We start from the raw sequence: 25,265 nt of genomic DNA, 5'->3' as shown, positions 1-25,265 counted from the left end.
CATAGGATTGTTAATATCTCTTTGAGATTCTGATTTCAATTATTTTGGGGGTTTTATGTTTTTCTTTATTTGCCCTGACCTCATCCCAATAAACCATTCCCAAACTAATCACGACTCCTGAGTGAGTTTTTTTTTTTAAATAAACTTTGTTTCTTAGAGCAGTTCTAGGTCCACAGAAAAATTGAGCAGAAAGTATAGATAGTTCCCATATCCCCCCTGCTCCCCACACACACAGCCACCCCCATTATCAACATCACCAGAGTGGTACATTTGTTATAATTGATGAACCTACATTGAAATATCATTGTCACCCAGAATCCATAGTTTACACTAGGGTTCACTCTTGGTATTGTACATTTTATGGGTTTGAATAAATGTATAATGACGTGTATCCACCATTATAGTATGATACAGAGTAGTTTCACTGCTCCCCAAAATCCTCTGTGCTCCACCAATTCTTCCCTCCCTCTCCCCAACCCCTGGCAACCACTGATTTTTTTATTCTCTCCTTAGTTATGCCTTTTCCAGAATGTCATATAGTTGGAATCGTACAATATGTAGACTTTTCAGATTGGCTTCTTTCACTAAGTAAGATGCATATCAGTTTCTTCATGGCTTTTTATGTTTAATAGCTCATTTCTTTTTAGTGCTAAAAAATATTCCATTGCATACCTGTACCACATTCAGCTACTGAAGGACATCTTGTTTTTAAAATTTTTATTGGAGTATAGTTGCTTTACAATATTGTGTTAGTTTCTACTGTACAGCAAAGTGAATCAGATATACATATACATATATCCCCTCATTTTTTGGATTTCCTTCCCACTTAGGTCACCACAGAGCACTGAATAGAGTTCCCTGTGCTATACAGTAGTTTCTCATTAGTTATCTATTTTATACATAGTATCAATAGTGTATATATATATATATATATATATATATATATATATATATATATCAGTCCCAATCTCCCAATTTATGCCACCCCCCTCCTTGGTATCCACATGTTTGTTCTCTATGTCTGTGTCTCTATTTCTGCTTTGTAACTAAGATCATCTATACCAATTTTTTTCAGATTCCACATATATACATTAATATATGATATTTGTTTTTCTCTTTCTGACTTACTTCACTCTGTATGACAGTCTCTAGGTCCATCCACGTCTCTACAAATGACCCAATTTCATTCCCTTTTATGGCTGACTAATATTCCATTGTATATATGTACCACATCTTCTTTATCCATTCCTCTGTTGATGGACATTTAGGTTGTTTCCGTGTCCTGGCTATTGTAAACATTGCTGCAATGAACACTGGGGTGCATGTGTATTTTTGAATTATGGTTTTCTCTAGGTAGTGGGATTGCTGGGTCACATGGTAGTTCTACTTTTAGTTTTTTAAGGAGCCTTCATACTGTTCTCCATAGTGGCTGTATCAATCTAAATTCCCACCAACAGTGCAAGAAGGTTCCCTTTTCTCCACACCCCCTCCAGCATTTATTGTTTGTAGATTTTGTGATGATGGCCATTCTGACCTGTGTAAGGTGATACCTCATTGTAGTTTTGATTTGTATTTCTCTAATAATTAGTGATGTTGAGCATCTTTTCATGTGCTTTTGGGCCATCTGTATGTCTTCTTTGGAGAAATGTCTATTTAAGTCTTCTGCCCATTTTTTTGATTGGGTTGTTTGTTTTTTTGATATTGAGCTGCATGAGCTGTTTGTATATTTTGGAGATTAATCCTTTCTCCGTTGATTCATTTGCATATATTTTCTCCCATTCTGAGGGTTGTCTTTTCATCTTGTTTATGGTTTCCTTTGCTGTGCAAAAGCTTTTAAGTTTAATTAGGTTCCATTTGTATATTTTTGGTTTTAGTCTCATTACTCTAGGAAGTGGGTCAAGAAAGATCTTATGCTGTGGTTTACGGCAAAGAGCATTCTGCCTGTTTTCCTCTAAGAGTTTTATAATGTCTGGCCTTACATTTAGGTCTTTAATCCATTTTGAGTTTATTTTTGTGTATGGTGTTAGGAAGTGTTCTAATTTCATTCTTTTACATGTAGCTGTCCAGATCTTCCAGCACCACTAATTGAAGAGGCTGTCTTTTCTCCATTAGGTAGGTTTATTCCTATGTCTTTTTGTTATTATTGTTGCAATAGGAAATGGGACTGTTTCCTTAATTTCTGTTTCTGATCTTTTGTTGTTAGTGAATGGGAATGCAAGAGATTTCTCTGCATTAATTTAGTATCCTGCAACTTTCCAAATTCATTGATTAGCTCTAGTATTTTTCTGGTGGCATCTTTAGAATTTTCTATGTATAGTATCATGTCATCTGCAAATAGTGACAGTTTTACTTCTTCTTTTCCAATTTGGATTCCTTTTATTTCTGTTTCTTCTCTGATTGCCATGACTAGGACTTCCAAAACTATGTTGCATAACAGTGGTGAGAGTGGACATCCTTGTCTTGTTCCTGATCTTAGAGGAAATGCTTTCAGTTTTTCACCATTGAGAATGATGTTTGCTGTGGGTTTGTCATTTACAGACTTTATTATGTTGATGTAGGTTCCCTTTATGCCCACTTTCTGGAGAGTTATTATCATAAATGGGTGTTGAATTTTGTCAAAAGCTTTTTCTGCATCTATTTAGATGATCATATGGTTTTTATTCTTTAATTTGTTAATATGGTGTATCACATTGATTGATTTGCATATATTGAAGAATTCTTGCATTCCTGGGACAAATCCCACTTGATCATGTTGTATGATCCTTTTAATGTGTTGTTGGATTCAGTTTGCTAGTATTTTGTTGAGGATATTTGCTTCTATGTTCATCAGGGATATTGGTCTGTAATTTTTTTGTGTGATATCTTTGGTTTTCATATCAGGGTGATGGTGGCCTTGTAGAACGAATTTGGGAGAGTTCCTCCCTCTGCAATTTTTGGGAAGAGTTTGAGAAGGATAATTATTAGCTCTTCTCTAAATGTTTGATAGAATTCACCTGTGAAGCCATCTGGTCCTGGACTTTTGTTTGTTGGAAGATTTTTAATTACAGTTTCAATTTAATTACTTATGATTGGTCTGTTTATATTTCTAATTCTTCCTGGTTCAGTCTTGGAATGTTGTACCTTTCCAAGAATTTGTCCATTTCTACCAGGTTGTGCATTTTATTGGCATATAGTTGCTTGTAGTAGTCTCTTTTGATCCTTTGTATTTCTGTGAAGTCAGTTGTAATTTCTCCTTTTTCATTTCTAATTTTATCGATTTGAGTCCTCTCCCTTTTTTTTCTTGATGAGTCTGGCAAAAGGTTTATCAATTTTGTTTTTCTTCTCAAAGAACCAACTTTTAGTTTTATTGATCTTTGCTATTGTTTTCTTCATTTCTATCTCATTTATTTCTGCTCTGATCTTTATTGTTTCTTTCCTTTTACTAACTTTGTGTTTTCTTTCTTCTTTCTCTAGTTGCTTTACATGTAAGGTTAGATTGTTTGAGATTTTTCTTGAGGTGATATTGTATAGCTGTAAACTTCCCTCTTAGAACTGCTCTTGCTGCATCCCATAGGTTTTGGGTCACAATATTTTATTATTATTTGTTTCTATGTATATTTTAATTTCCTCTTTGATTTCTTCAGTGATCTCTTGGTTATTTAGCAGTGCACTGTTTAACCTCCATGTGTTTGTGTTTTTTATAGTTTTTTTTTCCTGTAATTGATTTCTAATTCCATAGCATGTGGTCAGAAAAGATGCTTGATATGATTTCAAATTTCTTAAATTTTCTGAGGCTTGATTTGTGACCCAAGATGTGATCTGTCCTGGAGAATGTTCTGTATGCATTTGAGAGGAAAGTGTATTCTTCTGCTTTCCGGTGCTATGTCCTATGACTATCAGTTAAATCTGTCTGGCTTATTTCATCATTTATTTATTTGTTTTAATAAATTTATTTATTTATTTTTTTGGCTGCATTGCTGCGTGTGGGCTTTCTCTAGTTGCGGCAAGTTGGGGCTACTCTTCGTGCGGTACACAGGCTCTAGGTGGCTTCTCTTGTGGCAGAGCATGGGCTCTAGCCACACATACTTCAGTAGTTGTGGCATATGGTCTCAGTAGTTGTGGCTCGTGGGATCTAGAGTGGAGGCTCAGTAGTTGTGGCGCACAAGCTTAGTTGCTCCGTGGCATGTGGGATCTTCCCAGACCAGGGCTCAAACCTGTGGATTCTTAACCACTGTGCCATGAGGGAAGTCTCTATTGTGTCATTTAAAGCTTGTGTTTCCTTATTTATTTACCATCTAGATGAACTGTCCATTGGTGTAATTGGGGTATTAAAGTCCCCCACTATTATTGTGTTACTGTTGATTTTCCCTTTTATGGTTGTTAGCATTTGCCTTATGTATTGAGGTGCTCCTATTTTGGGTGCATAAACATTTATAACTGTTATATCTTCTTCTGGGATTGATCCCTTGATCATTACATAGTGTCCTTCCTTATCTCTTGTAACAGATTTTATTTTAAAGTGTACTTTATCTGATATGAGTATTGCTACTCCAGCTTTCTTTTGATTTCCATTTTCATGAAATATCTTTTTACATCCCTTTACTTTCAGTCTTATGTGTCCCTAGGTCTGAAGTGGGTCTCTTGTAGACAGCATATATATGGGCCTTGTTTTTGTATCCATTCAGCTAGTCTGTGTCTTTTGGTTGGAGCATTTAATCCATTTACATTCAGGGTAATTATCAATATGTATGTTCCTATTACCATTTTCTTAATTGTTTTGTGTTTGTTATTGTAGGTCTTTTCCTTCTCCTGTGTTTCCTGCCTAGAGAAGTTCCTTTAGCATTTGTTGTAAAGCTGGTTTGTTGGTGCTGAATTCTCTTAGCTTTTGCTTCTCTGTGAAGCTTTTGATCTTTCTGTTGTATATGAATGAGACCCTTGCTGGGTAATCTTTGTTGTAGGTTTTTCCCTTTCAACACTTTAAATATACCCTGCCACTCCCTCTGGCCTGCAGAGTTTCTGCTGAAAGATCGGCTGATAACCTTATGGGGATTTCCCTTGTTTGTTATTTGTTGCTTTTCCCTTGCTGCTTTTAATATTTTTTCTTTGAATTTAATTTTTGTTAGTTTGATTACTATGTGTCTTGGTGTGGTTCTCCTCGGGTTTATCCTGTATGGGACTCTCTGCACTCCTTGGACTTGGGTGGCTATTTCCTTTCCCAAGTTAGGGAATTTTTCAACTATGACTTCTTCAAATTTTTTTTCATGCCCATTCTCTTTCTCTTCTTCTGGGACCCCTATAATTTGAATGTTGATGTTTTATGTTGTCCCACATGTCTCTGAGGCTGTCCTCAATTCTTTTCATTCTTTTTTCTTTATTCTGTTCCTCAGCAGTTATTTCACCAATGTATCTTCTGGCTCACTTATTCGTTCTTCTGCCTCAGTTATTCTACTATTGATTCCTTCTAGTGTACTTTTCATTTCAGTTATTGTGTTGTTCATCTCTGTTTGTTTGTTATTTAGTTCTTCTAGATCTTTGTCAACATTTCTTATATTTTCTCGATCCGTGCCTGCATTCTATTTCCAAGATTTTGGATCATCTTTACTATCATTACTCTGAATTCTTTTTCAGGTAGCTTGTCTATTTCCTCTTCATTTATTTGGTCTTTTGGGTTTTTACCTTGCTCCTTCATCTGTAACATATGTTTTTGTCATCTCATTTTCTTTTCTGGGTGGGGCTGTGTTCCTGTCTTACTGGTTGTTTGGCCTGAGGCTTCCAGCACTGGAGTTTACCAGCAGTTGGGTAGAGCCAGGTCTTGGTGCTGAGATGGTGACTTCCAAGAGACCTCACTTTGATTAATATTCCCTGGGGTCTGAGGTTCTTTGTTAATCCAGTGGTTTGGACTTGGTGCTCCCACCACAGGAGCTCAGGCTTGACCCCCAGCTTCTGATTCCACAAGCCACATGGCGCAGCCAAAAAAAAAAAGGAGCATAACAGTAACAAAGAATAAAAACTAAAATTAATAAGTAAAAAATATATTAGAAAAAAATATATAAATGAAACAACAGCAAGGTAAAACAGAACCACAATAGAAAAAAAGAAACCAGAAAAGGCCTTGGCTGTGGGGATGGGGCTTAGGCAGGGGAGGGGCCTAGGCTCAGGACACTCACAGTTGGAAAATGCCCTGGGGGTGGGGCTGGGGCAGGGAGGGGCTTAGTCTGGGGGAGGCGGCAGGCCTAGGCTCAGGATCCCGAAAATGCCCTGGGGGTGTTGGGTGGTAGATTTTAGGCTCTGCTTGGCCAGAAGGGCCTCAGAGTGTGGAGGAACAGGCCCAGTACCCAAGCAGGCTCCATGGGGCCCAATTGGGCAGGGGAAACACTGGCCACGTTCCCTTCCAATCCTCTGATTCCCCAAGGTTTTCTCCCCATCCCTGTTGATTCCCTCATGGTGAGTGGGCCCCTCCAAGTGTGGAAACCCCTCCCCTTCCCCAGCCACCCCTCAGGGTACCGGTCCCATTCCTCCTCCACTTCTCCTTCCCCCTTGCTCTCCCCCATGTCCTACCTGGTCACTTGGGGGTTCCTCATGTTCTCTTAGGTGTCTGAGGTCCCCAACCAGTGCCTGGTATGTGCCCTAGTGGTGAGGAGATGCAAACTCCACGTACTCCTACTCTGCCATCTTAACTGCACCCCCAGAAATTTTTAATTTTATTGAAGTCCAATTGATCAATTATTTCTTTCATGGATTGTGCCTTTGCTGTTGTATTTATAAAGTCATCACCAAACCCAACGTCACCTAGATTTTCTTCTATGTTATCTTCTAGGAGTTTTATAGTTTAGCATTTTACATTTAGGTCCATTTTTGTGAAAGACATAAAGCTTGAGTGAGCTTTTAAAAATCTAAAGCATACCAAGTCACTTTCATGTTTAAAACCCTCCAATGACTTCCACTTGTGTTTAGAACTGAACCAAAGATTTTACCATGGTCTATGATTTCTACCTAACTTAACCACTTTCCACGACTCCAAAGTGTCATGGTACATTTCCCTCCCCTCTGCTACAGCAGACTTCCTCGTGCCTCTTGACATGTGGAATTCATTCATAAAATACATTGAAGTAGGATTACTTAATTAAGAATCTGTAGCCAACAAATAAGATTGAGTAGGAATCAAATGAGTAAGTATTATAGAGGAATGTGAATGGAAGGAATTCCAGGGTAATTGCCACAAACAACTTCTTTCAGTCTGTGTTTAACGTTTAGTAAATTGGTGGGTCAGCAAGGCTGAAAGAATCAGAAGCTAAATCAATTGGCAAGTGCCCAAAACAGAAAGAAAAGCTTGAATTGGCTCTTTAAAAAAATATCCTGAGGTTGAACACTTCAAAAATCTAGAATTACTTTGTATAAGAGTAAGGGATCATTTTAATTGAGGTACAATATACTGCAAATTGTGTTTTTAAAACTGGTACAGTGTTACAGAAGGACAAATCATTTTCAATAATTTAATTGTGTTTGAACCAATAATTAAATATATTCAAAATTTTAATCTTCCCAGAGTCATGTCTGATTTTTAAATTTCCAGGAATATGTGTATCCCTTACTGTCAGCTCTATATGCCACCTCATTCTTAAATCTCCACTTATTTGTCACTTAGGACATTGTTTTGCCCAGTTACATATCAGCTACAGTTGATTGAATTTAAAGATAGTTGTTCTCCATTACTATTAATAGTGCTGCTCTTCACCAAGGATCCTGAAGATATCCTAAGTTATCCTGAAAACAAGTGTGCCTTCCACTACAACTAATAAAAATGCATTATGTCATGAGAGGAAATAAATGATTTTTAGATGCTTTTAAATAAAATATCAATAATGAAAGCAAGGGAGGGTGGGATGGAGGGAGACGCAAGAGGGAAGAGATATGGGGACATATGTATATGTATAACTGATTCACTTTGTTATGAAGCAGAAACTAAGATACCATTGTAAAGCAATTATACTCCAATAAAGATGTAAAAAATAAATAATAATAATAATAATAATGAAAGCAAGAATCCCAGCTTCTGTTTTGCAACTCATTAAGACACTTAAATGAATGCTATGGCAGTAATATTTCTCAATATTATGATCATTTTGCCCCTTCAGGAATGGATTCCAAGACATTAAATTCTACTTTTAATAAATAGTATTATAGTAATATTACAGCACAGCTTAGTTCTGTTTAAAATAAATTCATCCTTGAATTACTAGAAATAATGTATGCTTCTTTTCTAGGCCAATGTAAATACAACTTTATTATTCCTTAAATCCAACAATACTGTGTACTTAATATTATATATGTAAAATAGTACATATTTGAACATTTTTACTGAGTGCCTACTTGATAATGGTAACGTTATTTATATCTTATTGGGAAGATATGTTTTGTAGTTCAGAAAAACAATTTATGCATAACATTTCAAGCAGATCTGCTGGCAGCTAGTGGTATATATTATATATGCTTCAAAAAGATAACTGCCTTTTTAAAATACCAAGGCCAACAAGGTCTTATTGGGATTAAAATTGCTTAAAAGCAAAATTTTTAAAAATATTTGTCTGCCATATTGGTGAGGACAAACAGAATGTACATAAGAATGGATGTCTGAAATGTTCTGTTGTTGTGTAATGCCCTCTGCCAACTTCTGTCCAGTCCTTATGCTCCTACATTGCAATGATTCATCTGTCTGGCATCCTTATTATATTAACAGAATATTGAGGTATGGCCATACCTTCCTTTTTTTTTATTTTTAATTTTTTTTTGCTGTACGCGGGCCTCTCACTGTTGTGGCCTCTCCCGTTGCGGAGCACAGGCTCCGGACACGCAGGCTCAGCGGCCATGGCTCACGGGCCCAGCCACTCCACGGCATGTGGTATCTTCCCGGACCGGGGCACAAACCCGTGTCCCCTGCATGGGCAGGCAGACTCCCAACCACTGCGCCAGCAGGGAAGCCTCATACCTTCATTTTTATATCTTACCATTTATCACTAGATCTGACAATTAGATACAGAAATAAATTTTCTTTAAATTATTTTAAAATTCCCCCCAAAAATGTATTGCTGTGTTTCATTCACCACAGTGCCTGATGTCTGAAAGCAGTTATTTTGCAAGTATCAACACGAGGTCATGACCTTAATTATTCAGAAATATACTAGATGACTTTGGGCATCTAAGCTTTTTTAATATTCAAGAATCCCCTATTTAACTTAGGTACCAGAGATCTGTCTAAGCATTAGCTGTCCTAAGAGGCTCTTTAGAAATGAAAGGAAGCTGGAAGGTCACTGAGACATGCATCCCAGATCCAGTTTATTATTTTAACCATTTTGCCATTAGCAAAAAATTTTGAACTGGCATATTTCATTAGCCTGGAATGGGAGCAGAGTTATGGGACATTACCTCAGGGTTCAGTCTTCTAATAATGTTTACTTTTAGGATCAATGCGTTCTTATTAATTTGCTGATTAATGGTGTTAAGAATTGGTTCAAATAGAATTTTAGATGTCTGCTAATGGCTCATTAACTAAATTTGAAAGGCCATACTCTTTTAACTCTGAAAATGAAAATTCTAATTCTTTTTGAGACTGCAGTCAGATACATTCTTATGCAAGGGCAAAAAATCTTTCCTCTTCATGCCTTCAGTGGTTGACACAATTTCTGGGGCCATTTGTCAATACCCATATGGTATGACTTGGTATGAAGTATGATTGATTTAGAATTCTAGCTTATAACAGAAGGAGTTTTCAAGTTCTATTAGTTCAGACTTCTCATGTGCATAAAGAAAATATATTTTCTGTATTTTTTATAATTGGCCAATTTTTCTCAGAAACCCATTTGAAAGATAGTTTTCAACGTGTGTGCTCTGCATGATACAATCATTTAAATCATCTGCTAGGAAACTTTTGGATAAGTGATCACACTTTGAATTTTTTTTCCACCTCTCCCTGCTGCTATGCAAGGTTGTTTTTGATAGCAGTTTGGGGTACAAATGTTTTATTTTTATATGATCTTCTGGCTTCTTTCTGATTTCTGCTTTAGCTACGTCAGTGGAGTCTATTCCTAGGACTGCTATCATGGGGGTACCATCTCATATCTGGGCACTCACTGCTGGAGTTTGTGTTCCAGACATTTGCTCCCAGTGTAAAACCCCTGCACACCTCGGCCTTGGTCTCAACCTTAGGCTCCCATCCATCTGTTAATCTTGTCAGAACTTCTACCTCCTTTACTACTGAGGCATGCAACAAACTCTGGGTCTCTTGCTTGCTGTATACAAGCCTCGGGAAACACTATTTCAGGCTCATCTCTCTTGCCAACTCCAATTGTAAGGATTCATGTTGGCTGTGATGGCATGTGGTGATTCTTCTAGGTATATAAATGGGACTAGCTATACCACCCACACATTACAGGCTCCCTCATAATTGTCTGACCATTTCTATCACTCTTTTCTTTCCCCCTGGGGTTTCTTCTCTAGAGGAGGAAAACGAGGACACCTGTTGAGTGCTGCCTCTTACCTTTATTTTTCTTTTTCCCCTGGTCAAAGAGGGACATGCCTTCCTTTTCCTGTATATCATATCCTCATTTATCCCACTCCTTAACGTATAGAAGAAAATCTCCTATGATCTATCTTGCCATGCTTGGCTCTTGATATATCGATGAGAACTTAAAGAATTTCACTGCCTACACTTCCCTAATGAGCTTAGGGGTGGAAGGCTGCAAGGAAATGGAAATTGAATAGGAAATGAACACACATTGTTCCTGTTTTAAAACATTATCTTTGTTACTTCTAGATCAATGGTTATGACTCCTGGCTGCATATTAAAATCACCAGGTGGGGAGCAGTTGGTGGGGAGGCTAAAACATACTTATGCCTAGACCAGCCACAGAAAATTAAATCAGAATATCATATATTGATCAGCCTCATGCTGATAAAGTTTAAGTGAATGCTTAGTGTCAGTTAGTAATAAGTCTCACCCAGGAGGGTGCTCTTCCTTCCTCCTACACTTCCAAGCAGACCACGGTGCTAAACCAGCTATTTCTATTCTTAAATAGATATGCAAACCAAACTTATAGTTTATTTAATGTTTATAGGGCAGTGTATTACAGTATATATATATATATTTCACATATAACCTACAAAGAAAAAAATGATTTACTTCTTTATCACTTACAACATTATGGTGGAGTTTTGTCACAATAGTTGTACTATCAGGGGAGGGTTCTTTAAGGAAAATGTCCTATGTCCTCATTATACAAAGAGCTAATCCCTATTGCTTACCAGCACTTGTGGAGAACTTCTTATTTCCCTAATCACATCAGTGCTGCCTTTTGCCTTTCCCACCACCCCATCCCAACTCCTCAAAAGGATTGTTTCCACGTTCATATTTTCTCTGGAGTCACTTTCAAGGATAACTGATGTTCTAATGATCTTTCAATCTGTGGGGGAAAAATAGAGAAATTGAGCAGAGATGTGCAATGTAATAAGTTTTACTAGTACCAGAGATCCCTACATCTTGTATCAAAACTTGAAAGTAAAGGAAACACAACCATGTAACTGATAACTTCCAATCACTTCTAAAGGATAAGTGATGTTTGAGGACCTTTCTAGATTTAAGATCCCAAGTATTTTTAAGTCTCCTTTCTTCTGTTTCCTGATTCATATTTTCTCTCCCCTACCTCCTCTCTCTTTCTATTCCTCTTCCCTTTCTCCTCCTCCCTCTTCCTTTTTCTCTCTCTTTCTCTTTTCTTCCTCCCTCCCTCTTCCTCTCTTCTTCTCCAAATAAAAAAGAAGCTTTACAGCTCTTTGTTTCTTTGCAACAGAATGATAAGTCTGGCAAAATGACACTTCTGTGGTTGTCAAAAAACAAGGAGCAGGCTGTCCACCCTTTTCCTCCAATCCACCCTGTTTTAAAGGGGTTCACCTGCCTGTGGGAAACAAAAAAGAAAGTCAGGAATTCCTGAGAAGAAGCATGGTATATTCATTCGCAGTTGCTTTCTTCATCTTCCTCATTTTAACCATTAACTCCATTGCACATTCTGTCTATAGAAAACAAATATTCCAAGTCACTGGATTTCATGAATCATTGTAGAAAAATTACTCTGGGATTTTTCTGGGATGAGCTGGTTCAACTGAATGCCATTGGATTTCTAACTTAGGAGAAGCAAGCAACCATCAGTGTCTTTGTCATCAGAGAGGGTACACTCTGAGTGAAGTTGAATGCAGGTATCAGCTGGGGGTATCACCCCATTTAGTCTCTGGACACCCTTGCTCTAAATCTGTTGGGTTAACAGCTACTAATAATACTAACACCCACTTTCACATGCAAATCTCTTGTATTTCTTTTTCCTGTTTCTCTGGGAGTTATTCTAGAATGGTATCTGAAGGCTTTTAAACTTGAGGAGTAAAAGAGTGCAAAGCATTTCATCACTGGCTACTGCTGAGAGAAGTGGCTGTGGCCATTTGAAAAGGGCGGCCAGGGACTTGTGTCATCACAGCATTTGCTCAGGTTCTGGAGAGTGAGTGCACTGATCAAAAACTTTACACCCAAAGATTCCTTTGTCTTTCTGTTTTCCATTTCTAGCCTGGATGCGTAAATACCACTGAAGTGGACATTAAGAAGTCATCCAGAATGAGAAATCCACACAAAACACGAAAGGTAAAATTGACGTTTGTTGGGCTGATCTTGGTAATGTGTTGGACTGTTTAGAGGATGTCAAACACACAAAAAAACCCTTTTATTCCATTTCATGAGTACCTTCTAGTATCTTCCCTGCTCTTCCTTGTTGCTTGACTGGAAGAAAATCTGGAAGTTCAAGCCCTGGACTTCTGTCGGTTCCTCTGTCCCCAGGAAATAGCCCCCGTCCTGATTCTCAAGTGTGTCAAGGTCCCAAAGTGTGTGTTGGGGGGTGGCTGTGAAAGGAAAGGGATGCTGAGAGAAGAGCCATTAACAGAAAAAGGTATCTCTTTTGGAGCCCAGGAAATGAGGAAAAGTAGGTAGAGATTATCTGAGAAAAAGTGGTACTCATGAGAGAAGGGCCTTGTTAGAGAAAAACATGAAGAAAAAAAGACATCATCATAAATATGTTTAATTATAGATATCGTATGAGGACCATGTTTTAACATCAGAATTTAATTTATAGTGACACAACTATAGAATAGTGGTTATAGGTTCAGGATCTCTTATGTGAGGAAGTATGTAACAAAAACAAAGTGCTATTCTGAATTCAATGACATTTAATATAATTGCTTGAAAACACATAGCAGAAGTATCTACATTTTTTTAAAGTAACACATACATGTAGAAGACATTTTTATTTATTCCATTAAAAGATGGTTGATGCACATAAGAATGTCTGGCCTAGAGCAATCACTCTGAGGACACAGCCAAAGGTCAGTGCCACTAGATCAAAACATCCCACAAACTTCAAGACCTTCTCTTCTGTAGCTTTTTACTTATGCAGCATTTTCCAGGATATGTGTCCCAGCAGCAGGTACTAAACATTTTTTTGTAGTCTTATTTCTTAATGTCTTCTTCTTCCATCCCTATAAACATAGCATTATATTCAAAGGCCCCAGTACCTTTTCTTTCTTGTAAGACAGTTTATCTTGATGTTAGGATAAAGAAGCCACAGGAAAAGTGCCATAAAATCCATTCAGATGAGGTACTCAAAAGCTTTTGCCCCTAGCATATCTCAGAAAAAGAGGCAAAGCCAGACCAAAGCAAGCCTATTGGCCCCTCTCTCTTATGATCAGCCCTACTCAGTTCCTCTCATCCTCTGCTCACAGCATGGCCTGAGTGTACTGGGACGAGCTTTGTGGAACCAACTTCAAAAATCTATCAGCTCTCCCAAAGTACATTAAGCCACTTCTCTCCACTTTATGAATTTTGAAGAGTTCAGAATACATTACGTTGTGTCAAGTTTCCCCCAACAGACACCAAGTGAGCTATGCTCTGATTCAGAAGAAAAAGTATATGGATTGGTGAGATAGAACTTAAAGATTAATAAAGTAATTGTTTACACTCTCCCTTTAGCACTATACTCAGTGATGATATCTTACCAGTGCGTCACATTGCATCATTCTTTTTGAAAATTTGGGAAGCATTAGTTTGCAGTGTTTATAGCTGTTTATACATGAAAATATTGGTATTTCTTTACTTCCATATGCAAAATGTGGAAATTTAAATTTTAATGTGTTATAAAATGGGATAAATTATTCATATCTTAGAGCAGCACAAAAGTGTTTTAAGTAAGAAGTACAATAAACTTGCAGGCAAGAGAAACTCTGCTCACAATAGATAAAAGAGTGGAATAGTCTAAAACCTTGGGAGTAGGCCAGGGCAGAGTTAGCCCTGGATATTACTGGACGCAGGGACTCAGACACAGGCAGAGCTCTCTCTCTCATTCTTCTCCAGTCTCCTTTCTCTGCCCTCCGTCTGCACTGGCTTCCTCCACATGGCATCAGACATGGTCACAATCATTCTCCAGTTGAGCTGAGAATCCAAAGGAAAGAGAAGTATTCCCTCCCTCATCACCAGTTAGAAAAATCCCAGAAATTCCACTCCACATAGAAAGGGATAGAAGCTTCCTGCACACTTTAGTTCTTATTTTAAAGTCTCCTCCCCTTGACAAAAAAAAAAAGTAGGAGAGAATTTTCTTAGATCTCTTCTGAAATGTAAAGTGAAATCACATATGAACAGATTTAAGTAGAAAGTCAAATCTGTTTCATTTAATGAATAACCTATTCAGTATTCATTTGGATGATACTACATATGAAAAGTGCTCATCCAGGCACCCTGGGGAATAAAAGCTGTGTTAATCAAGTCAAAGCATCTTGGTTTAGTAATTATCTTTGCTATTAAAATTCAAAATGGATCCCAATTAGTTAATTTGATTTCCCCGCATCTGCAAATATTAAGACACTGAGAAAATTTTATTTATCTTTCTCTCTAGCCTTACCCACCCTGTGCCTAGATTTCTAATACATTTAATTTTTCTAAAAAATGCAAATCCTTTTACATTGTAAATGATCCTCATAACTTGTCAGCCAAAATAGGATCAATTTTCTTACCTCCTTTACCCATAAATTAAGCCCTGAACATAAAATTGCATTATTCGTGGCTATTTTCACTCTAGCCAAGAATCAAAGTTAAAAGCTATCACTGATCCCCAGAAAATGAAGCTATCTGGGTCCAGCTATCACTGGTCCCTGAATCATGAAAGGGAGAATTCATGATGTTTACTTACATGTAAGGCTAAAAAGGAAACTTCCCAGTAACCTCAGAGCCAGTGGCCAGGCTGCTGGAAGACTACTTGAAACAACACTGCCCAATGGCTTGGGTCTTATATAGAACTTCATGAAGACGACATGAAATGCATGCATATTGAAATAATCTTAGAAATGTAGAGCTAGAAGATAATTTATGGATCATTTTACTTCTATGACACCATAAATTGTGTTTTTTTTCTAGAAATTTTCTAGAATTTTTCTATAAATCTTGGCCTCTCCTGTTGCGGAGCACAGGCTCCGGACGCGCAGGCTCAGCGGCCATGGCTCACGGGCCAGCCGCTCCGCGGCATGTGGGATCTTCCCGGACTGGGGCATGAACCCGTGTCCCCTGCATTGGCAGGCGGACTCTCAACCACTGCGCCACCAGGGAAGCCCTAGAAATCTTTTAAATTATTTTAAGTCTTAACCAAAAAACTTACTGTTAGAACTGTCAGCTAACTTGTCTTAAAAACATTTTTTTACATGAACTAGAGATTCTTATTAAAGAACTTTAAGTAGTTAAACCAATGTAAGCAAGAATGGAAAGTTCACACTTTAGAATCTTTTTTATTTTCTTTATCAAAAATTAGCGTGAGACAACTGAAAAAATAGCAGACATTGGAAAGTACGATTGTTTCATTATTAGTGATCTTTCACTTGCCTAATTTTGTTTGTTTGTTTGTTTGTTTGCGGTATGCGGGCCTCTCACTGCTGTGGCCTCTCCCGTTGCGGAGCACAGGCTCCGGACGCACAGGCTCAGCGGCCATGGCTCACGGGCCCAGCCGCTCTGCGGCATGTGGGATCCTCCTGCACCAGGACACAAACCCGCGTCCCCTGCATCGGCAGGCAGACTCTCAACCACTGCGCCACCAGGGAAGCCCCACTTGCCTAATTTTTAAATAGCCACCTCAGCCGTTATTTCAGAGTTCAGAGGGTTATGGTATTTAATCACCCTCAAAAGCAAGTAGTAGTAGTTCATGCAGGGCTTTTCTGTTTCTTCAGTGGAAATTAAGTCTCCTTTTGTTCTAGGCACTATGCTTTTGTCATTCTTTTCTTTCATGATACTTATCACAGTTTTAATCATGTTTATTTGTGTGATTCTTGTGTAACCTTTAGGTTGTGAGTTCCAATGAAAGAGGATGCATACCTATTTTTGTTTATCTCTATATCCCTAGTGCTTAGCATTATATCCAGCATATAGTAGGTGTTCAATAAACGTTGAATAAATGCCAAAAGGAAAGAAAAAGAAACAGTCCAATCCATTTAGTTCAGTCCTGTTAATAATTAATTCACAGCGTATGTGCTACTCCTTGGGTTGAAATGTATGCCCAGTAACAAGAATTGAGTTTCAATAGACTGGGGCTATTGCAAAGGAGGGAAGATTGAAGGACCTACCAAAGATAGTCTGAAAACCAAGTCAAATATGTTAAAGATGGGCTAAGAGCCAAATAACAGGGAGTCACAAGGAAAAGGGGCCCAGGTATAGAGCCAAAAGGTTAACATTAAGAAGAGGTGGAGTGCAAGTGAAAACAGGTCCGTTAACAAAACACATTTGAATTTAGAGTTACTGGTAAGGTTGGTGATGTGCCTGAAAATGGGCTTGGTTAAGCATCTACCCTCTGCTGATTTCAACAGTTTCTTTCCACTATTTGGTAACTTTAATTCTGTGGGGCTCATGAAACTTTATCATGTCCTCATCCTTCATCCTCATGTCCAAAGAAAAAGTGCTCAGTAGCTACATTAAGTTCTTTATTTTAAAGTAATAATACTTTGAATTTAAACAAAAATTAATTTGGCCTCTTCCTTGAGTTGACATGTGAGATGTCTCACCTTCAGTTGGGAATGAATTTTTGTCCCTTTAAGTCCCCAGATCTTTATTTATATATACTATGGGTCTTTCTCAAAATAGAGCATTCCTAAATAGCGGGTTTGATCTTTTGACAAAATAGTAAAGAAGCACTGGGACATTAAGAATTTCAAAGATGTGCAAAACCTTAGGGGTCACTGATGTTTGCAAATGGCATCCAATGGAACCAAGTGACAAGGCCAGTATTGTAAGGTAAATAACCCAGTTTTGAGATGGGAAAGTAGGAGCACCCTGGAGTGTCTTTATCATACCATCAGAGACCAAATCAGCAATGGAATTCTTAACTTAGTTTCTCTCCTTAGTACTCCATTCCTTTCCTATGTAAAACTACTCAGATTATTTTTACGCTGGCTTATTACATTTTTATTCTATTCTATATCCACCTCTATTTTATTCTGAAATCAATATGTATTAGATGTTGTGTTGTGTTGTGTTGTCATTCCCCAACTTAGTACTCTCAGCCCACCCCCACACTTTATCACACTAAGCTAGTTTTTTTTCATATAATCAATTATTCTGTCAGTTAATCTAACCACGTATTTTTTCCAAAAAGCTGTGCTTCTATTTTACATCCATATTTGTGATAGCGTTTACGATAGCAGTGCCTTTTGAATTTTGATAAGAAGCTTAATCCAATATGCAGCAAAGCTTTGAGTTACCTTACTGGATATATAACACGAAACTACCTTTTAGAAAGTCTGTGACTATAAATGGTATTTGGTCCTAACATATTTTGTTTTTATTTTAATATAGTCTGTCTATGGTCTTCAAAATGATATTAGAAGTCACAGTCCTACCCACACACCCACACCAGAAACTAAACCTCCAACAGAAGATGAGTTACAACAACAGGTAAGTCAACCTATAATAATGGTTTACAGGGTACATGGGTTACAGAGTAGCAGGTATGAAGACCAGATGTTGATGTTAATAGTAGGTATTTTTAAAACTGATTTTTAGGATTGACTGTTTCATATAGATTTGTAGTGAAAAGGTGATTTTAAGATACGTAGTCACTTGAAAATGTATCAGTATATGGAGATAGTTTTCAAAACTCTTCACTCTTTAGTTCCCCAAATCCTTTTTCCTCTAACCAATTTTTTAAAATTACACACACTGATTTATCGGTGCCTCCATTATTAAGAGTTATTTTATACTCCAGAACTCTGTCTTAAAGAATGAGAAGACAAGAGGTTGGTGACATTAGGTCATGTGTTTTCCACCTCCAGTCATGTGGCATGATCTTCACAAAAGAGTGCTTAATCTTGTTTCTGCAGTGCTGATATCTATAAGCCTCTTGAAGTTTTCCCTCATTAGCACTGACGAACAGTCGTAGTATGTATTGTTTCCTGTTTCACACATTGATCAATAGCGTTGGCTCCAAGTAATATTTCAAAGCGAACACCAAGGGTCTCATATCAAATCGTAGTTAAATATCTTGGTTAGTTAAGTCATGGGACTTTTTCTCCTTTTGCTTATTTTCCCCTAATATTTTATTGTAACATGGTTTATCAGTTGTGTAATACATACTTTTTCTACTATATTTATAGTCACCATGAAGGAAAAGTAATTCAGAGAGTTTTAAATTTTCCACATGTTATTATGTCCATGTGAGAATTTGTCCTGAAATGTTGATACAATTATTCTTAAAACAAATATAACTGATGCTTTTGTTGGGTTAGTATTAGGAAGTAGGGTTTATTTTGAAATTATAGTAACAAATAACAAACACATTTATTTTCTGAATTTAATGTTTGAGGGAGAAATGATTCTGATTTGGATAAATGCTAAAATTTCTACAACACTTTTAAAATAAAGTCACATATTGTTAAAGCAGGCAGAATGTTCAAATTCACTGCTGTTCCAAAGCAATACTGGTTATGTTTACATTCAAACAGAGTTTAATTTTTTGTTAACTCTTTTAAAGCCCTCATGTCTGATTTTTTCTACAGACTTTGAAATTTTACTGGTTGAGAACATATTCTTGTTTAGAATTGCTCAGTCTATCAGAATTTAGAGCTGAAAATTGTGAGAATGTAACTACTTCTTTATCTCTTTTTTCAGATAAAGTATTGGCAAATACAGTTAGATAGACATCGGTTAAAAATGTCAAAAGTTGCTGATAGGTAAGTATTGCAAGATACCCATATAAATAAAAAAATTTTCTTATGACAATTAAATGTGCTCAATATGGTAAGAGAACTGGTGGGAGGAGAAGTTATAAATAATTGGAGCCCTGTAAGAAATATTATTTTCCTTTTCCTTTTTGAACATGGAAAACTTTCAAAGAGCTCTTTTGTTGTACTTCGAATGGCAGAATAATCATTATAATCTTAGGTCTCTAGAGGTCCAGTCTTTGTGCAACCAGAATCAAATACAGAAGATAATTCCAAGGAGTTGAATCTTCTCACTCCTGCTAGGAGAAATGAAACTTTCAATTTATTAAGTTACCTTTTGGCAACTTAGAAGCTCTTTGTAAATTCATCTTAACAGTCACACTACTCAGTTATTTTATGACTTCAGAATTTGAATGAAACTCAGATTTTATATATTTTCTTATTTTTCATTTAAGTCTGTTTTTAAGGCATTCATGTTCTTCACTTTGGGGCATTGCCAGATCTTACCTCTCCAACTTTTTTCCTCTCTTTTTTCCCTTTAGGTTTTTTTAGATACAGATTTTTTTTCAAAAACTTGTTGTCAGTGATTCCCCCTTTACCTAATTCCTGTAAATACTTTTGACAAAAAATTTCCATTTAACCCCTTCTCCAAGTTGAGCTAAACTTCTCTGTTGTGCTGTGGGTGGGCTAGTTGACCAAGGATTGGAACTGACCTTTAGCACTTCCTTTTACACAGTGACCTCTTCCATTTTGCCTCATTTTGATGGAGGGATATTAATTCATATTGCTTAGGCATGGGGAGAGATGGAATCCTTAGCCATATTTGTCTTCCAAGAAGCACAATAAGTTGATGCATTAAAGTTATTGAAACATGAAAACTGCTATTGGATTTCATTCTATAAGCAAGCAAGGATTCCTTGGCCAGATGTTTTTGTATTGTGTCCCTTACAAAGATCAGATAAAACCTCAGACAGAAAACTAAGGAAAATGAAAATGTTTCTTTCTCTCAAGTCTGCTAAGTTACACGGAACAGTATGTAGAATATGACCCATTTCTTGTGCCACCTGACCCTTCTAACCCATGGTTGTCTGATGACACTACCTTCTGGGAACTTGAAGCAAGGTAAGTGACATTTTCTCTTCCTTCCAAATATTTCACTTATTTCAGGGTTTGATTGAAATAGGAAGAATCTTATGGCTGACTAATTGTAAAAGTAATTTTACTCTGTGCCTACATTAGCCATGATATAAAGCTCTTGTTCAAGGTAATGGTTTTTGAACGTTAGATATTTGCATTTATATTAGATTTGCATTTCCAGAAAGAATGGCACAAAAAATTAGAGGTGCAAGCGGTTCAAGGAAGACTAGTCAGAGTTAGGGTCTTTAGTTCTTAAAATTTAGCTCATTGTTTTTAGCTTCCTTGAAAATCTGCATAGCCACAAAAGTCCATCTATTCAAGTAAAATGAATGCTACATCCATAGTTACTTAAGCCCAATACAAGTATGCCTTTATAAATTCAATTTTAAAACAAAATGAATTTACCATAAACACTCTAAGAGAAACTGACAAGAGACTGACTTCTTAAGAAAACCAAAGCACAGTTTAAGACTCCCTGGTTTCTTTCATCAGCTATATAAGGGAAGAATTATATCATCAATCTTGATGGAGTCATAAAAAGATCATTGCATACCCCTTTACAGAGTGAGGATTTAGTATTCTGTAGCACTCCTCTAGAATGCATTTATGGACCTTCTCTTCCATCCAGTGGTTCTTAAATGCTTGACAAGTACAGATCTCTTCATCCGTTGAATTCTAGATTTTATACATGTGAAAGTTGGAACCCCAAAATGTTGTGACTCAACCAGGACTAGGTCACACATTTAATCAACAGCAGAGTCATAAACCAGGATTTAAGTCTTTTGAGTCTCAATGTATTTTCCTCCAATACAACCTGCCACCATGAGACTTCATTGTGTAGTGGTTAAGAAATTGAGCTCTGGGGTCAGAATGTCGGAATATTACCTGTTCAACATTGGCAAGTTATAACCCTCTTTCTGCCTCAATTTCTTCATTTCTAAAATAAGAATTATAATAGGATCTGTCTCATAAAGTTGCTGAAAAAATCTAAAAGAGAAAATCCATCTCTTTATATCTAATGCTTAACAAACATTAAACTTTATTATTAATGCCTAACTTTCATCTCATGATAATTTCATGCAGATCCATCAATCAGATTTTTTTTCTGAAAAATATGCTAAAGATGGGAAATTAAAATCGTATATGATTTTGAGGGGAAATATAATAGCAGAAGATAGAATTTCTAATGAAAGGAATATATTTGGCTTTGTTTTATCTCCTATAGCAAAGAACCAAGCCAGCAGAGGGTAAAACGATGGGGTTTTGGCATGGATGAAGCATTGAAAGATCCAGTTGGGAGAGAACAGTTCCTTAAATTTCTAGAGTCAGAATTCAGCTCAGAAAACTTAAGGTAAACCATGTTGTTTGACTCTTATACTATATGCAAGAGAGACCTACCTGTGATGAGTCTGGTTATTTTGCACTTGATAGACCAGTTACTATCCCGCCAACATCATGATGATGATACGGGCCCATTGAATTTCTGCCTCCTGATGGAAGAAGAAAAGGTAATGAAAGCAAAGCACTTTGTCCAACATTATCACTTCCTCATAAAGGTTTATTTTACGCTGTCTCCTGATCTTTTACCTATGTAAATCTGATGCATTTGAAATGGCCTGCATAAAGAAGTGTAACACTTAGACTAGTATTTGGCAAAGTGTGGAATCATTGATAATATTTATGCAGTTTAATTAAAATATCACCTATTTATCAATATTGGTCTTCTTTGTATATGGCATCTCAAGTAAGATCTAGAAAAAGAGATTGAGTGCTTCTATAAAACTTGAAACAAGACTATGGAGTGCATTTACTTTGTACACTTAAATACAGCCTCAGGGCAGTTGAGAGCAGCACCTGACTGAGCCCTGCTGGAGGGGTGCGCATCCTTCCCATCTGTTGTAAACAGCATCCTTACATATTTTTGAAACTTTTCTGACTTGAGGCACCTGGAAATTGAAATTTTAAATGTGAGACATTGGAATAGATTTTAATGGCTCTAAGATCACTGAAGTGAGTGATAACTTTCCACTACATAAAATGGTTTTTCTACAAGCTCTTTCATTCATTATTCTTTTGAAACTTAACACCCTAATTTACTTTCCCATGACTTGTGCAGTCCTGGGAAATTCATTTACAGAAAGGCATCAGCATTCATTTGTTTTCACTGGAACTAAGCAGCTCCAGAAATGTCACATTCTTTTCAGGAGATTTAACAGATACCAATACCAAACCATTCAGAAATACATAAAATTTTGACAGATGTCCCATGGATTAAGCAAGTTGACCACAGACAGAGTCTGGAGGAATTTAATTATATGTGCATGCCTGTCATGGATGGTTGGGATGCAGCTTCCTATTCTCTTTCAAGTTTATGAGAACACTTGTTTGACAGGGCTTTCACAAGGTCTTCAGTTGCTAAGGATTTTTATTGGACCTACTAAATAATATTTTCTATCCTGAGGTCACATTATCAATTATTGAGTACAAGAATGAATAAAAATAAAGCAGAGATAAAGTCTATTTTTAGCCTTTTAGTGGATGGGGAGGTGGAGTTTCCTCTAATTCTCTAAGTTTTTGAAAAAATGCTGACATCATGGGTTTCATGATGAAGAAATAAATAAGCAGTGCCCCACCAGTATCACCTAATCAAATAAAAATCCTTCCTGCTCTTAATAAAAGTACAGCCTAGTGGTGAATACAGAGAAGAAAACAGATCACAACACAAAATCATGGGTATTAGATCAGAGAAATACAGAGGAATGGCAAACCCAGAGGTAGAGATCAGTAAAGGCATCCTGAGAGAAACAGCTTCTAGGCTTGGATGATAAGGAGATAACCAGGCAAAAAAGGAAGAGGGAAGAAGTTTGGGGCAAAAGGAATAGCGTGTGCAAACTCTGTTTCATGAATGAAATTGAATCACTGCTGTTTTCTTAATCCGTGCCTTAACTATTTCTTATCTCAGTAATTCTATGCCACACTAGATTGCCTGATAAGTAATTGCATATAAGAAAGATTACATATTTCATTGTGTGAAAATGTATAAATATCATCCAAAAGGCTTTCTGTCCTAAATTTTAAAAATACAGAATAGTTAATTTGAAGCAGTCCCGGCCCTAGTTCTATAGGGCTTAGATATTTAATATTTTTATGGAAGAAGCGTTTAGTTCTGGAAAAGGTAAATGCTTGCATATGTTTTTGCAGTCTAGGATCTCCCTTACTCCATTTCTTCCTTTAATTTAAATGGCCACATGTATATGTCTTTTCCTGCTGTGTTAGGAAAACAGGGGCTGGATATCCCAAGAATCAGAGGTTATATAAAAATATTGCACATAGACAGCAGACATAAATATCTACCAAATGCTATCTTAAATTTTGGGCTAAACTGATCATTTGGAAATAGATTTATTATAAGTGTTTAATTAGAGCAATTTCTTAAATCTGAACTAAATTGCTTTTAGAGTCCTTTTTCTTTGTAAGCATTGTAAATGCTAATAAATCCTGTTAATTTTTTTTACTGCATGTTATGTTGAAATAAAAACAAAGTAAAATTAAAAATGAAATATTATATATTTCATATATATTTCTTGAGTATATACCATAAGCTTGTTATATGTTTCCATACTAAGGATTGATAAATATAGATATAATTCTTGAATACCTTCTATGTGTCATAATATGCTTCATATTCACTACTTTTATAAGTATGCCATGCTGTATTTTGTATTTATTATTTCTGATTATCATTCATCTAATCATAACTTCAGAAATGAAATGTAAATATTCTTGCCCCATTTTACAGGCAAGCAAAATATGACTGGAAGAAGTTAAGCATCTTTCAGAATCAGATTACAATCATTGGCGTCCTAGGCTTTCTATAATCCAATACCAAGCTACTGTCCACTGCTCCCCCAACCTGAACCCCCTGCTTCTGCCTAGGTATCTGGTGTCACAGACCGAGGGAGACAAAACAGTCAAGTTAGCCAGCAGGGCTAATTACACCTAACTAAGTCTCAATGCATCTTATTTAGCATCTGCTATTTAGGGAAGTATGACACTCACATGAGCATTTTCTTCTAGTATTGAGACAGAAACAATAGTCCAGAAAAACTGCTTATTGATAAGTACTTATTCCTCAAATATAACTTCTGCTCTCGCTTGGTGTATTTTTGCTCATTCCTTTTTCAGGTAAAGCAGAGTAAGTACTAAGTAAATGTAATAATATGAATGTTATATGAGTGCCTAAAAATATGTCAAGCACTTCAAAAGTGCCCTTTACATAATTTATCTCATTTAATCTAATGGAAACCCAGTGAGATAGGCATTAGCATTCCATTTTACTGATGACAAAATCAAGGCTCGAAGACATTAAGATAATTCCTCATAGTCCAGCTACCATATAATAAGGGGCTATAATAAATAACCAGTGCCCTTTACATTCTACTAAATTATTACAATGACTATGCTGAGGATAAGAAAGGCAGTGATACTTTTAAGGAGGCATTCAAGAGAGTGGTTTTGAGCATGTCATCTGCTGCAGATCTGGGGGCAAACCATAGCTGTGGCACTCACAGTGGGTAACTTAAATAAGTGACTTATCCTTCATATCTTCAGTTTTCTCTAAAGTGGGGGAAATATTAACACATACTCTATAAAGTTGTAGGGATTGCATGAATTAATATAGCTAAATCACTTAGAATATTGCCTGCACTTACTTGTCAGTGTAGATGCTCTTAGTATTACCTCCTCTACCCTTTGATATTTCACCCATAATTTCAAGTCTATTTAAGATGTCACTGCATCTGTACAGCCTTCCTAGAACTCCCTTTTCCAACCCAGTACTTGCCCCAGCAGAGGGGCTCCTTTCTGCTCTGCATTCC

The 25,265-nt window shown here is 36.8% G+C and overlaps 1 protein-coding gene across 9 annotated transcripts in view; it reads left to right on the top strand.

Moving 5' to 3' along the window:
- RGS7 (regulator of G protein signaling 7) overlaps positions 1–25,265 on the top strand; it is a 603,142-nt gene that overhangs the window by 553,310 nt on the left and 24,567 nt on the right. For all 9 annotated transcript variants that reach the window (XM_033412379.2, XM_033412378.2, XM_012538138.3 and 6 more), the window contains 5 exons: positions 12,581–12,655; positions 17,888–17,986; positions 19,199–19,260; positions 20,263–20,373; positions 21,614–21,739. In XM_033412379.2, the coding sequence (XP_033268270.1) occupies positions 12,581–12,655; positions 17,888–17,986; positions 19,199–19,260; positions 20,263–20,373; positions 21,614–21,739 (473 nt within the window). The remainder of the gene's footprint in view (positions 1–12,580; positions 12,656–17,887; positions 17,987–19,198; positions 19,261–20,262; positions 20,374–21,613; positions 21,740–25,265) is intronic.

The sequence above is a fragment of the Orcinus orca genome, chromosome 1 (assembly GCF_937001465.1).
Source record: "Orcinus orca chromosome 1, mOrcOrc1.1, whole genome shotgun sequence".
Taxonomy (NCBI): Eukaryota; Metazoa; Chordata; class Mammalia; order Artiodactyla; family Delphinidae; genus Orcinus; species Orcinus orca.
The sequence above is the reverse complement of the archived record's forward strand: the minus strand, read 5'-3'. Positions and strand labels throughout refer to the sequence as shown.